An 18,458-nucleotide genomic window follows, 5' to 3' on the forward strand; every position below is an offset into this window, starting at 1 on the left:
TTTGTTTCCCATGGCATGTGTACAGGCAATTCTTGTCATCCTGTTGCCTCCAGTCTTAACAGGCTTTGCTGGTTTTGAAACAATACCACAGCCTGTTTTTTTCCAGAGGTAAAAGTGGGATGAGTGTGCATGCTTCCCGAGTGCCTTCAATTTTCTGTCTCCAGCCTCCTTTCCAACTAGTGTATTTTCCAGATGGCCCCTGGGAATCCTGGCCCCCTTCTTGTTGGTGTTTCCTCTGCTGAGGGGTTGCAAGAAGATTGGGAGAGGTGGATTCCAATGGCTCTTGATCTAGCATATGGAAATGTAGCATTCACTTTCTAGCAACAGCTATCTGAGGTCACTGTCAAACTAGACACAACATCTTAGGCTTTGGAAACGTTTTCATTTGTTTAATTCCTTTTGTGTGTTTAAACTCAAAGACCGCCATCAAAAGCTGGAGGGAAACTTCCTGCTGAGTCACACCAGCCACTTTTTTAAAGCAATTAATTTGCACTCTTTCAGTTGTATGTGTACAAGCACATTAATAATGGGTGCAGTGTGCCAAAATTGGGGAGTGCAGGACCTTAAGATGAGATTGTGAAGTACCTGAGGTTGATAAGTGTGAGTGCACACACGTGAAAGCACACACTCACAGAAATCAATAGAAGAAATTGGTAAGTTGTATATGGTACATTGGTGACTTTACACAAAAAAGTTAGAAGGCTTTAATAATGGAGAAGTGGGACAAAGCTTATGAAGGATGCTTCTTCAAGCCAACAACAGGGTAGTTTGTTCCTATTGAAGGAGGTATTCTATGGAAAGAGCTGGATTTGCACTGTCTCTAGGAGCTCTCAATCCACCCCTCATTGTCATTTAGGAAAAAGAACCTGAGGGCCCGGCAGACATCAGAGGATGTTTACTTCTCGAAGTCTGGTGAGTAATCGTCACTGGCCAGTTTGCACTTTGCAAACTCTACCAGGCTGAGTTTGCCAAATCTGGGACATTACGTAGAACAGAAAGTGTCCAAAAGCCAAAATATGGTGGTCGGTTCACTGTTAGCTAAAGGGAAGCTTAACTGAGCATATCTCCATACTGTTGGAATGCTACTCCATCCCTAGTGCCACAGAGGAATGGAATAAACCAACAGAGGGTGAGACTTGAGAGGGAGAGCCACTGTTCACAAAGCCAAGAGCCACCCCTTACTGCATTGTTCCATGTTACCTTCTTTTTCCTCCATAGACCAGCTCAAGCCCCTGAAGACTTATGTGGATCCCCACACTTATGAAGACCCCAACCAGGCTGTTCTGAAGTTCACAACTGAGATCCATCCTTCATGCATCTCCCGGCAGAAAGTCATTGGGGCAGGTAGGATACATTTCAATGATCTCACATGTTGTGGTTGACTGATGGCGAGACAGAGAGTGACTGTGTGTGTGTGTTTTCTTCTGGTGCAATGGTCTTTGGATCAGGAAGGAGAGATCTCTCAGGGGTAAAGGAGAATGCTGACTTGAGCATCTGGGCTGAAGCTACCTCCAATCCCCCCCACCCAGTAGTTCTTTAAAAAGATTATTTCATCTCTTCTGGTTTACTCCTACAGGTGAATTTGGGGAAGTCTACAAGGGAACCTTGAAAAATAGCAAGAAAGAGATCCCAGTGGCCATCAAGACATTAAAATCAGGCTACACAGAGAAGCAGCGCATTGACTTCCTGAGTGAGGCAAGCATCATGGGCCAGTTTTGCCACCACAACATTATCCGCTTGGAGGGAGTCGTCTCCAAATGTAAGAACCACCAGATGGGATGGAAGAGCCTTTATGGCCAATGCTGGATTCCACTTCCATCTCTTTTGCTACCGGGACTGCGCAAGTTCCAAGATACCAACTCCTGGGGAACTACAGTCCTGACTGAATCCTGCTTGGATTTCATAAGCTGATTCTCCCTTCTTTACTCTTTCCAGATAAGCCTTTCATGATCATCACTGAGTACATGGAGAATGGTGCTCTGGATAAATTCCTACGGGTAAGTATGATTTGTCTCCCTGCCAGCCCAGTTCTCATGTAGACAAGTGAGCTAGAAGTGGCTCTGTTTCTCAATGGATCAGTCATTCCAAATTCTTAAAGCACTCCTAACAGGAGCCTGTCTGCTTGGCCGTACCCTGATATTCCCTTGGGAAGGGGTTAGGAAGCTTATTCTGTGCTGGAACTGATCTGCTCAAAAAGCTCCTTCTAATATTTAACTTGCATTGTCCTGAGTCTTTCCCTTCTTGCTTCAACAGGAAAAGGATGGGGAGTTTTGTGTCATCCAGCTGGTGGGCATGTTGAGGGGTATTGCATCTGGTATGAAGTACTTGGCCAGCATGAACTATGTCCACCGGGATTTGGCTGCCCGCAATATCCTTGTCGACAGCCAACTGGTCTGCAAGGTATCTGACTTTGGTCTCTCCCGTGTCCTGGAGGATGACCCTGATGCAACCTACACCACTAGTGTAAGTGATACCAGGCTACAGTGCTTCTTACGTTGTTATTGCATCCCTGCATTCCCAAGGAAGCTGCAAAGAGTGGGAAAGGGGATCCATCTTTGCCATCAGTTTTTTAGGGATGGGATGGTTACCATGGCTGAATAAATTAGTGCTAGGGTTGGCATTTGGAGAAGCTGTCCGTACCACAGGAGAAAGAAACAAGGAGGCAAGAAGGGTGGAAGGAACTTCTAACTAGCTGGCAACAGCTGATCAATGGAAGGATTGCAAGTTATCGCATATCCTCCAGTGGGAGGAAGTCCAGTTGAGCACCCAGAATAATAGGGAGCCTATGGGAACCAACCCAGGCTTGAGGAACACCTGAAGAAAGAGGGAGGGAGGGACATTTCCCAGGCATCCTAAAATGGGTTGGCTGAAGTCTCTGCCCTGAGTCCAGAAGGATCTGACTTCCAGTCATTGACATCTGCCAGTAGGCTAAACCTTGTTGACACTGCTTCCCTATTGGGCACTTCAAGCATTGCCTAAAAGCATAAAGACCTATTTAGAAAACTCAGGAGTTTTGAAGGTCTTTTTTCCCCCAAGTTAGATGCTACTTCTGGAACCAGAGGTTCTGATGTTTGTGGGGGGGTTGTCTCTTGCAGGGTGGGAAAATTCCCATCCGATGGACGGCGCCTGAGGCTATCTCTCATCGCAAGTTCACCTCGGCCAGTGATGTCTGGAGCTATGGAATCGTTATGTGGGAGGTGATGTCCTATGGCGAACGGCCTTACTGGGAGCTCTCCAACCACGAGGTGAGCACTTGGACTCTCTTGCATGGGTGCTATCTGAGGGATGGATGGTGTCCCTATTGGTGACCAAAGTGCTGCTGGATCCCCTTATTTTGGGTTTTTATGGCCTATGAAGAGGAAAGCTAATTCTAGGAAACATGGTCCCACTTTCAGAACACAAACAGAGTTCCAGCAGGTCCATCCATTCTAAGAATCCAACATGGATTTGTCAAGAACAAATCTTGCCAGACAAATCTGATCTCATTTTTTGATCAAGTAACCTGCCTTGTGGACCGTGGGAATGCTGTAGACATAATATACCTCGACTTCAGCAAAGCTTTCAACAAAGTGCCCCATGATATCCTGATGAGCAAACTAGCTCAAAGTGGGCTAGATGAAACAATGATCCAGTGGATTCACAGTTGGCTACAGAATCGGACTCAAAGACTGCTTATCAATGGGACCTTCTCAAACTGGGGAGAGTGGGGTACCACAGGGCTCAGTCCTGGGCCCAGTGCTCTTCAACATTTGTATTAATGACTTGGAGGAGGAGGTGCAGGGAATGCTGATCAAAGTTGCAGATGACACAAAATTGGGAGGGATAGCTAATACTTCGGAAGACAAACAAAATTCAAAGTGATCCTGATAGACTGGAGCGCTGGGCAGAAAGCAACAGAATGACATTTAATAGGGATAAATGCCAAGTTCTGCACCTAGGAAAAAGAAACCAAATGCACAGTTACAAGATGGGGGATACATGGCTCAACAACACTACAAGTGAGAAGGATCTTGAAATAGTTGACAATCACAAGCTGAATATGAGCCAACAATGGGATGTGGCTCCAAAAAAGGCCAATGCTCTTTTGGGCTGCATTCACAGAAGCATAGCTTCCAAATCCCGGGAAGTACTAGTTCCCCTCTACGCAGCAATGGTTAGGCCTCATCTGGAGTACTGTGTCCAGTTCTGGGCACCACACTTTAAGAAGGATGCAGAAAAACTGGAGAGGGTTCAGAGGAGGGCAACAAAGATGATCAGGGGACTGGAAACAAAGCCCTATGAAGAGAGACTGAAAGAACTGGGCATGTTGAGCCTGGAGAAGAGAAGACTGAGGGGAGATATGATGGCGCTGTTCAAGTACTTGAAAGGTTGTCGCAGAGAGGAAGGCCAGGATCTCTCCTCGTTCATCCCAGAGTGCAGGACACGGAATCATGGGCTCAAGTGACAGGAAGCCAGATTCCAGCTGAACATCAGGAAAACTTCCTGACCATTAGAGCAATATGACAACGGAACCCATTACCTAGGGAGGCGGTGGGCTCTCCCACACTGGAGGCATTCAAGACGAGGCTGGACAGCCATCTGTCAGGGATGCTCTGACTTGGATTCCTGCACTGAGCAGGGGGTTGGACTCGATGGCCTTGTAGGCCCCTTCCAACCCCACTATTCTATGATTCTGTTCTAAGATCCAAATCTTAATGAAAATTTGTTGATATGAAGGATTGTGTTTTTTTTTACCCCCAACACAGTGAATGGTCTTTTGATGTGGACTGTGTTTGTCCATCAGTCTTTCTAGAAAATCATCTGTGCATCCATCCACGTGCCTCTGGTTGAAGCTCAGATGCAAAGATAAGGAAGGGTGCTGATTGTCATTATCTCTCACATGAAATTATAGCTGGAGAGTGTAGCTTGCAGTATTTCCTGCTTGCCTTTGATAGTGCTTTTTATGCTACAATATGGGAGGGTGCTCTTTCCAGGCTCACCCAGCTGAACCCCCTCCCTGTTGCTCAATTTTCTGATACTTTCCCTCCCAAACAGGTGATGAAAGCAATTAATGAAGGCTTCCGGCTTCCTGCACCTTTGGACTGTCCTTCTGCCATCTATCAGCTGATGATGCGGTGCTGGCAACAGGAGAGAAGCCACCGGCCCAAGTTCAACGATATTGTTAGCATCTTGGACAAGCTTATCCGTGCCCCCGAGTCTCTCAAGACTTTGGCCGAGTTTGACCCTCGGTACGTGTTGCCACGTGTACTGTGGGCAGAGCCCCCCGCTCTCAGAATCTTACATACTTCCTGTAGTTTGGGAACAGATGCCTGTACTTCTTTTCCTCCCTGTCCTGAGATGGAAGCATGTAAGAAAGAGGCCAAGGAATAAGCTTCCAACTGGTAGTTCTCCAACCACCTGCCCTCCTTCTCCCACATTTAAAAAGGACCTGACTCTAAAGAGCTGGGGTCCCTTTTTTGTCTTTGAAGGATCTCCATCCGCCTACCTAGCACCAGTGGCTCAGAGGGGATCCCTTTCCGAACTGTGGCTGAGTGGCTGGAGTCCATCAAAATGCACCAATATACAGAGCACTTCATGGCCGCTGGGTATAATGTCATTGAGAAGGTGGCACAGATGACCAATGAGTGAGTGTGGCTAACAGATAACATGCCCTAGGCAACTTTTGCACTCTTCCTCCAGTTTTGCCCACATGCCAACTGCACAAACGTTGTCCTCCTGTTGTCTTATGCTGCTTCTTTGGAAATCTCCTGAGAGAGGAGGTGGCTGGAATTCAGACTCCTCTTTTAAAAGAACTCCAGATTTAGTTGGCGGTGAACATTAAGGCCCATTTGATCCTTTCCCTGTTTGCAGTGGTGAGAGAGGCTTCTCTTTGCTTTCTACGTTCTGCACCTGCATGCCTCAGTTTTCCAACTGTAATAATACATTTATACCTTGTTTGTCTTAGTAAAAGAAACTCAAAATGGCTATGCATGGGAACACCATCTCTCAATTACTGGGGGTGTATGGGCGGCTCCCCCAGAAACACGTGACACCGGCAAACTTCATCTGCTCCCTCTTGTTGTTCTCCCCTGTTGGAAGAGGCTGATCCAAGCATGCATCCTATAATTAAGCCACGTTATGGAGGCCAAGAAAACCAGGAGTAGCTCGTTAAATGCAGATGGGTGCCTAGCCTCCTTGGATCACTGCAATGGGAGTCCACACTTTCTCTGCACAGGGACTGCTGGAAACCTTTCTGTGGCATTCAAGCTGTGGCTTCTCATATCTTGATGTGGGCTGCCTTTTTTATGATACTTTTCCTCTCCAGTAAAGTTGTAGACACTGAATATCAAGATATATTTGGGGAGCAAAAGGGGATGGGACAGATGTTAAATGAGGAGACTTATCCCAAGTTTTCCATCTTAAAATCACGATATAATCTCACCATCTCTTCCTTTTCTTCCCATTCCCAGTGATATCAAGAGAATTGGAGTGCGTCTACCAGGACACCAGAAGCGCATTGCCTACAGCCTCCTGGGATTAAAGGAACAAGTCAGCACCATTGGCATTCCAATCTGAGCTGGACAAATCCCACCACACACAGGTAGCTTTGTCACCCAATTTAGCTACTTAGTGGCCAAGCCAAGAACCATTTGGCAAACATACTTCCTGGTACATACTTGAAGTGCAGAATCCAAGTGACCTCTCTTGCGAAGGGTGCTGTTTCACAAAGAAGAGTTGGATGCCTGCCTTTCCTCCCCTGTGCTTCCTGAGCATTGCTCCATATTTATTGCTTGGCCTCTGTTCTCACTTATCTGCTAGAAATGGCAAGCACTACCCTGTGGTGTTGGAAGTCTCCAGGATGAGGTGGCAGACGGTGCTGCACCCCTTGGCTGTGTGTTGCCAAGCAAAACTGCCAAAACCCACATTTCATTTCTCCTGCCTCACTCCCAGCTTGGATATATCCTGAGGCCACCAAATACATAAAACCACCCCCCTCCCACTATCTCACTTTCTCCATTTGCAGCCTGCATGAAGTTGACCAAAGCAGCATAGAGCTGTTTGTTCCACTGCCAGTGCACCCAAATCATTTCTTGGAAACTTACTAGTCCACTGGCCTGTTTATTTCTACATTCAGAAACACACACACCCCAAATGTCACAGTGCTGTTCTTGTAGGTGTGTCTTGGCCCTTTGCTCTTTGAACAAGAATGAAGATGGAGAACTCTATCAATACAGCTTGATTCAAAGTCAAACCTGAACTGGTTAGGACTATGGTTTTCCCAGTAGCAACATATGGTTGTGAGAGCTGGACTATAAGGAAGGCTGAGCACCGAAGAATCAATGCTTTTGAACTGTGGTGCTGGAGAAGACTCTTACGAGTCCCCTGGACTGCAAGGAGGTCAAATCAGTCAATCCTAAAGGAAATCAACCCTGAGTGCTCATTGGAAGGACAGATACTGAAGCTGAAGCTCCAATATTTTGGCCACCTAATGCGAAGAGAAAAGTCACTGGAAAAGACCCTGATGCTGGGAAAGATTGAAGGCAAAAGGAGAAGAGGACGACAGAGGGTGAGATGGCTAGATAGCATCACTGATGCAATGAATATGGACTTGAGCACACTCCGGGTGAGAGCGCAGGACAGGAAGGCCTGGTGTGCTATGGTCCATGGGGTCACGAAGAGTCAGACACGACTGAACGACTGAACAACAACTGCAAATTTTGGAGATTATAGAAACATCAGTGGAACTATGGTACACCAACCTCTTAGTTTGCATTTCTCTGTTCAGGCACTGAAGGGCTTTTGCTATGTCTTTCCATTTTTAAGAAACCTAACCTGGTTGTATAAAAAATGAGGCCTTACGCAGACTCCGCTCTGGCATTTGCAAGTTTGGGCTTTGAAGTGGTTTTGCCAAGGATGACTGAAAATGACTCTCCAGAGAGTCATTGCATTATTTCCTGCCCCCTATTTATTCTTTTTTTTTCCCCCAACTGCTGCCCCTACTCCCTATTCCTGAAATGCACTCTTGACTGACAATTGTTCTTCATTCATATTATTACTTTCCTTTTTTAATTTTAATTTATTTTTTTATATTTATTGTTTAAAAAAATGCAGACTTGATGCTGTTAAGGATAATCATGCACAACTTAAACAAAAAAATAAGTTTACTTTTGTGTGTGCATGAATATTCTCTAGCTTTAATAAAATGTTTTTATTCTTTGTTACTGTGTAAATATGTATTATAGGGAACAAGGTGGGACTACTTCGTTTCCTTTAAGGGGCCAGCTAGTTGACACTGTTGGGTCTCATGACCAGCTTCTAGGAGGTTCTACTAGGTTCAAGTCTTCCCTTAGACTTCTTCCTCTCCCAGTGGGAAGAAAATAACCATAATACTAGAAGTCAGAGTGGTTACTGAGTGGCAGGAGATTCAGGCCAAGTGAGAGAAAGGACGTCTTCATGCAATGCTTAATTTAATAGAGCTTGCTATCATACTGGCTTTATCAAAGGGATTAGACAAACACACAGACCACCTCAGTCTGATCTAGCAGTGCTTCTCTTTTATATCCCTACACCCTTGTGGGCTGTAAGCCATGGAAACTGGCAATCCTTAACCACACTGGTTAATTTGGACTTGAAAATAGACCCCTCTAGCTAGCCAAATTTTAAAAATTTTGCCAGCAACTCGTCACTCTTCTTCCACCCTCCTTTCATCTAAGCTCATCTGCCATCTGCACCTCCTTGCTCACTCACAGTTTCTTTTTTATGTCATGCTTAGAGCAGCCTCCCAATCTCTAGAAACATAGGAAGCTGCCTTCTACTGAGTCAGACTCTTGATCCATCTAGCCTAGTACTGTCGACACTGGCAGTGGTTCCCCAGGGTTTCAGGCAGGTTTTTTTCCAGCTTTACCTGGAGATGCTGGGGACTGAACCTGGAACCTTCCACATGCAAAGCAGGTGCTCTGTCTCTGAGCTATGGTCCCTCTGGATGGGGGTGGGGAGAGAAGAACAACACGGAGTTGTCCATGTTCAGAAATATTATGTGGGAGTGCAACCCTTCAGAGTGAAGCTGGGGTAGGAGGAGAAAGTATACTGGAGCGGGGAGAGGAGGAGAAAGTATACTGGAGGGGAAATCATATCTTTGAATGTTCCCTTCAATATACAGAGAGTATCTGCACACAGAAAGCTAGCAAGGGTAGAATCTTCTCCCCTGACATTACTACCTTTCCACATGGAGGGTGCTTGTGAGATGAGTCTGTCCTCAAGCATTCTCCAATACTGCCTCATTCCTCCCCCGCCACCCAACTACATCACTCTCTTCCCCATGGGCAATGTGGACTACAGGCAATTAGTGTGTTAGATCTGTGTCACTCTGTATAGTACCTGTTAGTCATGTTGCAGTAGAAACATTTCTCTGTTACATGACAATACCTGTCTGCACAAGGTTGTGAAACAACTATAATGTTTTAATTCCATGGTGCATGCCAACCCTAGAAGGGAAAAGATGGCAAGCCTGATAAAGTGAGGCGGTGGATACATGTCAGAATGCCAAGCTACAAATTAGTTCCAAATCTCTCTGTGGAAGGGCATGGCAGCAATGCAAACTGTGTTGAGCAGTTTGTCCCCTGTCTTTGCTGCCAAGGGGGAGCAAGCTGCTGCTTGGCTCAGCCAAAGTTGCCAAGCCAGTCCTCCGCTTGCTGGATTTTCAAGAGGTGGTTTATCCAACCAAGTTGGTAGCATGTAACTTTTGGGGTATTGCAAAATCTTGGGGCATATGGGGGAGTGAAAGCTGCTGCTTGCAAATCACTTGAGTCTCTGGGCTTGGTTGGGACAAGGAAGACAAACCTGGCATAAGCGGTGACCTAGGGGAAGGTCAGCAGCTGAGATTGAAGTGCCATGAACCCACAGGAAGCTACCTTAGACAAGGTCAGAGTGTCATCCTCCTAATATTGTCTTCTGTGACTGGCAACAGGTCTTCAGAGTCTCAGGGAAAAAAAGGTCTTTCCCATCACCAGTTCTCGTAACTGGAGATGCTGTCAGGGATTGAACCTGAGACCTTCTGCATGCAAAGCAGGGGCTCTGCTACTGAACTAGGGTCACTCCCCTGAGGGAGGCAACCAAAAGGGGTGGGGGGAATATAAAAAAAACAGCAATGAAGGGACAGAAATTAGGCAGAGATTTGGCAGGCTAGCTGGAAAACATGGGGGAGTTGGCTGGAGAGGCCCACAGGCTGCCTACAGAGTAGATTTTATACATATTTCTCTTACTTTGGGGTCTCTGTAAGGCATCTACCTCCTAGGACAATTGCTCACAACTCCAAGGGCTCAGCATTCCCAGGCACCATGGTTGGTGACTGCTCCAACAAACATTTTTCTTACAGATTTGTGGGTCCCTCTTTCACCATAGAGGTTAATGGCTTAATTGGATTCCCCTCTCCCCACCCCCTCTGCTCCCTTAACCTACTCCCCACCTCCTGCAGCCCAGGGCCCCTTCCCCCTCCTCCAGCCCCCTCTTCATTGTTCTCCTAACTGTCCTGTGATCCCAGCATGAAGGTTGCTCAAGCAGCCCATTTTCCTCTAAACCCTCTTTTGTCCCTCTTCCTCTAAGCAAGTAGCTCTTTTGCATTTTAATGCCCACTTCCAAGGAAGCATGGGCCATCAGCAATTACAGATCCTGTAACAAAGATCTGAGAGACAGAACAACACACTTTGGCACAGGGAGGGAGATTATTATGGCAGAGGGAAGGAAACTAAGGGGAGGCTCCCTGTAAAAATCACTCTTATTGTTCAGTCGTGTCCGACTCTTCGTGACCCCATGGACCATAGCACGCCAGGCCTTCCTGTCCTGCGCTCTCTCCCGGAGCGTGCTCAAGTTCATATTCATTGCATCAGTGATGCTATCTAGCCATCTCATCCTCTGTCGTCCCCTTCTCCTTTTGTCTTCAGTCTTTCCCAGCATCAGGGTCTTTAAGCAGAACTTATTGGGTCAAGCTGTATTGCCCCACTGGGTGTTTTATTCTGCCTGATATTTAAACAACCAGTGCCTCCTAAAAACAAAAAGGAAATGCCCCCCTACAACCCTTTTTTCATGGGGAATAAGAACATAACAGCCATGCTGGATGAGACCAAGGGTCCATCTCATCCAGCATTCTGTTCACACAGTGGCCAACCAGATGCCTGTGGGAAACCCACAAGTAGAGCACAACAGCACGCTCCTGTTCATGTTCCCCAGCAACTGGCAGGGAGAAGGGAACTGCTGGCACTAGAGGTAGCATCATCCTGACAAGTAGCCATTGACAGCCTTATTCTTGTTGAATCCCCTTTTAAAACCATCCTGCTGCAGCAGACCAAAGATTCCTCTGCTGCAGTACCATGTTTTCCAGTGTGTGGCCAAATATGTATTATTATAAAAAATTATACGCCATCTATTAAAAAAGAAAAGAACCCAAAACTACTTATAACAGTAAAATAACTAACAATATGTGAAATATATAGATCAACAGTAACCATGGGGAAACAACAATTAACATAACAAGCTCAGAAATCAATTAAATAACAAGAACAGCAGCCCCCCGCCCCCAGAAGCCCAGAAGCAGCACATGAAGGCGACTGCTCTACCTGTCTCCCCAGCATCTGAGATATACTCTCTCTGAGTATGTCAGTTCTGTTCAGCTATTGTGGTTATTAGCTCTTGATGATGATAGCTCTTGATGATGATAATGGCAAGGATAATTTATTTAATGTATAATTAGCCCTAGAGCCGTACATAATGAAAGCAAAACCAGTGATAAAACACGTTAAAAAGAATTGAGGCAGCAACAAAAATTCAGCATTTAAAAGAGATGAATAACTGAGCAGCTAAAAACAGATGATTTTAAAATGGTCCAACCTGCCATTAATTGGTCTAATCTTCTCTTAATAAGAACACAAGAGCAGCCCTGAAGGTGGGTCAGACAAAAAGATCCACCTAGTTCAGCATCTGGCCGAAGGTTCCCACAGTGGCCAGTCAGGCAATAAAGGCAATGCCTCCGCCCCATGACTATTTCCCCCTAGTCAATAGCATTCAGTGCACTGCTTCTGAACAGGAAGTTCCCCTCATCATAGCTAGTGACCCTCGAGAGACCTCCTGCGTGAATCTTTTGGAGGCAGGGACTGGCTATCCCCACGTCTTGTGGCACTGAATTCTAGGGTGGAGAATAAATTGTTTTTTAAACAAAATTATTCAGATTTTAATTTTAAGTTTGCCTTAAATAATAACTAGGTTAATATTAAGTGCTGTGCAAGCACCAGGTCATTACTGACCCCTAGATGGACGCCGCTTACGCTGGCGTTTTCATGGCAGACTATAGAGGGGTGGTTTGCCATTGCCTTCCCCAGTCATGACTACCTTTCCCCCAGCAAGCTGGGTACTCATTTTACTGACCTCGGAAGGATGGAGGGCGGAGTCGACCTGAGCCGGTACGTGAGACTCGGCTTCTGCTGGGATCGAACTCAGGTCATGGGGAGAGTTTCGGTTGCAATACTGCCACCTACCACTCTAAACTGAATCAATGCCTTCTCCCTCATCTATTGGGTTAAAGGAGGCTTTTCTATGTAAATGAAGAATCAATACAATAATTTCTCAGCTATGATTTACACTCTGCCTACCAAACTTAGGCATTTATTTTACACCTAATGAAATAACCTGCTCTAGTCTGCCCAGCAACAATCAGACTTCTACCAATCAGCCATGCCACTTTTGTTTTTGTGAGGGTGGAGCTGAGCCAAAGCAGACTGAAGCACTCGGAAGAAGAAAAGACAAATGTGTCCAATGCTCAGGTTTCTATATTCCCATACTTAACCTTACAAAGTTACGACCCTAAATGGGAATATTTTAAAGACATTCCCTCCATAGGTAGAAAAGGAAATCCTGCCAAGCGCATACAGTGCAACAAAGAGATGCAAGGCCTAGCTGCAAGAAAGAAACCACAGTGTAATTAATATTTTAATTGTAAATCAACATGGTATAGTGTTCAAATTTGCATCATTGTTTAGGAAATATATGAGGTATCAATGGAAACATAATTTAAATCAGCCTTTTTCTTGCTGATTTAAATCATGATTTATGATCACCTTGATTTAAATCAATGTACCTTGCTGAATTCTATAAGTTAATTATATATTTTGTGAAAAAATACTTCCCTTTCTCTACCAGTCAGTTTGACTGGGTGACTCTAAGTTCTAGGATTATAGGAGAAGGAGCAGAAGGAGGGGGTGAAAAATAACTTTTCCTACATCATGCATAATTTCATAAGCCTCCATCATAGCTCCGCCCCCTTGTTGCCTTTTTGGTAAACTAAAAAGCCTGAAACGCTTCAGCTTTTCCTTGTAGGAAGATGCACCCCACTGTATCCGGGGCTTCTTCCCTGTTGCCCCAACTAGGTTATTATAAAATAATACTATTGATCCTCTGCAAATCAGCAATGAACTAACACAATAATACTGGTAGCATCTGATCATGTGCTCAGCATCTTCACTTGGGAAGGGCTGTGACAAGCTGCCCATGGCTCTTCCGCATCAGTACATATTCCCATATCAACACGAGCGGGAGGTGGCTCAACAGAACCCACTGCCGGAGCCAAGACAAATATCTGGGTTGAAGTATACAAGGACATAGAAGCCTCCCTCGGGGCCTGCACCCAATCTAAAAATAATAAGCCCCAGGCTGTGTTGGGTCTGTTCTGCTGGGATAAGCAGCAGTTTTGGCAGGGGATGCAGTCAGCCCCAAGCAATGGCAGAAGCAATTATTCTCTTGGTGAGTTTAGAAATGTTGGCTTGTCCTGACTCGGGAAAGAGCTTCTCCCAGAATTCCTGAGCCAGCCAAAGTTAGAAAGGCTCGGCCACTGGCTTGTAGGGGGAAGAAGGAAAGGTGGCTTGGGCATTTATTATTTAGTAGCTTCTAAACTTCCGACAGCAACTGATGTTCGGAGGAGGCACGCTGCCTCTGCTATTGTGGCTAAGCGGTGGTAACAGAGCTGTCTACTCAGAATTTCTCTCATGCAAGATGATTTCTTCTGGACTAGCCCATGGTGGGTCCAACTAGGGCAGCATTTTGTTTCCAAATAGATGCTTCTGTTTGTCCCTTTGAGAATGGCTCCTCCAATAATGCCCTTGATGAGTCATATTCTCTTGCTCAGCAAGTCTCACCTGGTCCCTGGTATCCACCGGACTTAGTGTCCAAAGCAGAACATTCTGGAGACCTCTCCTTGTCAGAGAGTTACTCCAAAACTGGGAATAGCAGCTCAAACCCATTAAGTAGATCATACTGAGAAAAGAAGTAGGTCTTCTGCATAAGACTGGGCTATGGGTTTGGCCCACAGATCTTTGCTCTCCTGCAGCCCCATCCCTTAGGCTGCAATCCTATGGTCCTTGGGAGGATGTCACAGGAGTCATAGGATAGAGCAGGTGCACCATCATCTGAGGTTGGCGAGGGAGGTGCACCATCACAAGCCTCCCCCATTGCAAGCGCAGAAACCTCTGTAGCCATTGCCTCGTTGATGTCAACACTGCAACCCCAGAGAGGGCAAAAGGGGGTCATGTGGTGGAGGTGGATCACGGGGAGGTTGCATTCGCAGGATCCAAAGTCCCATCCCGGTTCCCCTGACATGCCCCCAAACTGGCAGCAAAACTATGCCAACCCTGGAGATATAGTTCATTGGCCTTTCATTGGGACCAGAGGGACGGGGGTGGGGGAAGAAGGTGGACAAGGGAACCGAAGGGGGGCAAAGATAAAAATCCAGTCCCCCACCATCTTCCACCCTGCCTGTGCAAGACCAGCAGGGCACAGGAAAACCCACTGTGTCCGCCTTGGACTCTCCCTCCCTCACACTGTAGGGTTGCTCTGCCCATTAGGTATGTCAATGGGGTTGAGGGGTACATCAAAACCAGAGGGCCTCCAAGGAGCACTAGAAATGCACACTTTGAAAGGCGCAACAGATTTTGCGTGGATACTCTTAAGCAAAGGTACTATGAAAAATGGCCAACATAAAATGAAATCACATGCATCCACTAAAATAATTACAATGCCAGAACATTACTTTAAAGTATCTCAAAATACAAAATAAATATGAATAGGGCTTTTGTGAGATCAACATTTGAGTTCCGCCTCAAGATATTTCTTAGCTATGGCAAGTGATATAAATATCAATCAAATAAATATTTCCTCTCTGAGCTATGCCAGTGTTTTGCACCTGTCACTCAGTACCGGGTTCCTGCAGTGCTCAAGATTAGTTCCCCACCCACCCACCCCCAATGCTTAGCACCCTCTGGGCTCAAACCTGACTATCATGGGTGTTACTAACACTTAACATTTATTCAGCGGCAGAGGCGTGCCAAAGGCTTGGGGAAAACACAAAAGTGATGTAATTCTGTTCCAGTCTTGATCAATTCTTAGCTTAAAGGCCTCTGCCTTGACTTGCTGTTCCATCTAGGAGAGGATAACTGTTGTTGTTTCTAAACATATTTTACACAACCCAAGGTCCCCCACCTCCCTGCTTCTCTCACTCATCACCCTCAAAATTCCTCTTTGAGACAGCTACTATACCTTTAGAAGCTTTGTATGCAAAAAAAACCCCAAACAATCCTAGGTTAGCTTCCTGGCATCTTCAGGTAAGGCTGGGAAAGACTCGTTTGAAACGATGGAGGGACATGGCCAGTGAGTACTGACAACACTGTGGTATGCAAACCAGTCGTCTGGCTTCCAACCCTACTATTCCAACCCTACAACCCTTCCAACCCTACTATTCTATGATTCTATATGCAAGGAGTATCAGACCGTACAAAATGCAAACAGCAAATCAAAAGGCATTATATAGTAGGTGCAACATGGGTAAGGAATACATCATTAAAAAGGTTTAGGCAAATATAAACCGATTATAGAGTGGTGCATGGTGGGGGTAAGAACCTTAAAAAGGCTTTGCAGCCATACAGAGAACCCTGGGCACCACACTATGGCTTTAAGCAGTTCTGGAAATGTTGGCTCTCACAGTAAAGTTTAAAGGAATGGTGATCATCACTCAGTGTCACTTGGGACCTTGAAAGAGACTTGAACATGAAAGGCAAACTTAATACATACATCTCACTTTTTTAAAATTGCCTGTCACAATTAGTTGATTTCCAATCCTTTGTTGAGTATGGGGGACACTGCAAAGCTTCCAGAACTCGCTTTGTTTCCCTTCCCGTCCTCTCCAAAAGGGAAAGGGAAGAGACTCGATGACCCACATGGGTCACTTGGCACAAAAAGTGGCTTGGAGCAGCAGTGACCCTTTCAAACTGGAGCTTGAGAAAAATGAGTCAGCATGAGAATATATTCAGCTCGGCAGCAAAAGAGACCAAACACCCCCCATCCCCCACCCCCACTCCTTCAGCATGTGGCACAGTAGGCTCTGGGTACTTAGCTGCCGAGCTTCTAGCTGCCACAGATCGGATCAGCGGGAGGGCCTTGTGGAAATTGAGGGTGGGAGCAATTATCAGCATAAATCCAGGGTCGAGCAGACAGTATTGCTCTGTAGTTATAGATCAGACTGGCAAAGTAGCAAGCAGTTAACAGGCCTGAAGCAGTAAAGATGGGTGTCCTAAGGCAACTGGATTCATAAGTGCAATTTGCACCAGCTGATTCTGCCCATCACCTTTTTCCTAGCAAATTCTGCCAGTTGCTTGTAGAGCCAGCACCATATCCTGTCTTGACTTGAAGATTTAAAAAAAAATTAAAGCATTAAAACTAGCACTTCATTGGGGTTCAGTGATAGAGCACGTGCTCTGCATGCCGGAAGTCACATGTTCAAGGCCCAACATCTGTAGGTAAAAGGATCTCTGGCAGCCGACAGGAAATATGTCTCTCTGCTTGAAATCCCAGAGAGGCTTTTGCAGTGGAGGCTGGTGGCCAATCTGACTGAGGGGGCAGGGGCGGAGGACAGGTCAGCAGAGGCGGAGCCAAGGGGTCACAGAAAGCACAACAGTCTTTGAATCCCCAACAGCCAGCAACCCATACCACAGAAAAGAAGAACTGAGGCACATCAATTTTAAGATTGTACAGGCGAAGGAGGGGGTGAAGAAATCACACAGTTACACAAATGCACTCCTTTGGCCCCATATTCTCTTGTTCCAGAACAACTCCCATTTCACAGAGAAATATGAGTCAATAGTGGGGGGGGGGGGTCACACAAAATCATGATGCTGTCACTGCTCTGCCAGCCAGAGTAGACAACATTAGACTAGATGGATCATTGTTCAGACGACTCAATAGAAAGCAGCTTTGTATATTAAATTCCTTGCCATAACATACACCTTCAGGGAACCAGCCCTAGTGGGAGCACATAATTAGGTGGCCCACTTCTGCAGTACTAGAAATGTTTGAGGTAGGATATTACAGACTCCTTGTTGATGTAGGTAACAGAGCAGCTCTTCTTATCTGTCTCTTTCCAGCAAATCTTGGAGTCCAGCCAGGGGATTTTTTTTTTAAAGCCATTTAAGCTAGCAGCCATGCACATCTTGTGGCAATGAATTCCACAAGCTAATTATGTGTTGCACACAGATATACTTAAAAGCCACAAGTGCTTAAGCCTTTATCCGCCAGGGAGATGCTCCTTTTAAGCTACCCTTTCCCTGTACCTTCCTCGGTAGATCCAAATGAATTTCATTCTTTTTCAAGGTGGGGCAAGACATCACTGCATTCACTATTGTACTGTAGGATTTACATCTGGAATGGTCAACTGGGTGCCAGGGTTCTTTCTGAAAACACAAGGTGCAGCCACCTTGCCAAAGCTAAGCAGGTCAGGATCTAGTCAGCATCTAGATGAGGGACCATCTGGGAAGCTCACATACGCTGCCTGGTGTTTCATCATGGAAGAAAGGTAGAATATATATGTCATAAATAAATAAAACCAGTGGCCCCTAAGGCAATTTTATCTGACCCCCATCAGACTTATCAAGTATGCATTAAACATCTGCCCACTCATAAGGACAAGAAATAACGTTTTCAAGAAATAAGAAATAGAGATATGCCACAAGAGGATGAGATGGCTAGATAGCATCATTGATGCAATGAATATGAACCTGAGCACACTCCGGGAGAGAGCGCAGGACAGAAGGCCTGGCATGCTACGGTCCGTGGGGTCACAAAGAGTCAGACACGACTTAACGACTCAACAACAACAACAACAACGGTCACAACTCTCTTCTGAATTTGCATGCAAGGTATTTGTAAACGCGCAACATTAAATACCTGAATGTCACGTTACACCTGAACACGTGTGTCCTATACATGTGATACCATTCAGGCTAGATGGCACCAACTCGATCATGGGGCCTGCACACTTGTTAAGAGCAAGGGAAGGCAAGTTGGTGCCCTACAGATGTTTTAGACTATAACTACCATAAGCTCCAGCCAGCATGGCCAATTGCCAGGGATACTGGATGTTCTAGTCTGAAACATCTGGACAGCACGAG

General features: G+C 45.8%; 1 protein-coding gene and 1 long non-coding RNA gene across 3 annotated transcripts in view; one reads left to right on the forward strand and one right to left on the reverse strand.

Moving 5' to 3' along the window:
- EPHA2 (EPH receptor A2) overlaps positions 1–8,199 on the forward strand; it is a 33,976-nt gene extending 25,777 nt beyond the window's left edge. Inside the window, exons 9-17 of the mRNA XM_084821560.1 lie at positions 857–912; positions 1,219–1,344; positions 1,577–1,759; positions 1,936–1,997; positions 2,254–2,463; positions 3,096–3,245; positions 5,035–5,228; positions 5,469–5,624; positions 6,450–8,199. Coding sequence (XP_084677686.1) covers positions 857–912; positions 1,219–1,344; positions 1,577–1,759; positions 1,936–1,997; positions 2,254–2,463; positions 3,096–3,245; positions 5,035–5,228; positions 5,469–5,624; positions 6,450–6,555 — 1,243 coding nt within the window. The 3' untranslated portion in view covers positions 6,556–8,199. The remainder of the gene's footprint in view (positions 1–856; positions 913–1,218; positions 1,345–1,576; positions 1,760–1,935; positions 1,998–2,253; positions 2,464–3,095; positions 3,246–5,034; positions 5,229–5,468; positions 5,625–6,449) is intronic.
- LOC146335136 (uncharacterized) overlaps positions 1–18,458 on the reverse strand; it is a 114,313-nt gene that overhangs the window by 63,618 nt on the left and 32,237 nt on the right. The window lies entirely within an intron of this gene.

The sequence above is a fragment of the Heloderma suspectum genome, chromosome 15 (assembly GCF_057233095.1).
Source record: "Heloderma suspectum isolate Gila_16-S chromosome 15, 16-S_ref, whole genome shotgun sequence".
Taxonomy (NCBI): domain Eukaryota; kingdom Metazoa; phylum Chordata; class Lepidosauria; order Squamata; family Helodermatidae; genus Heloderma; species Heloderma suspectum.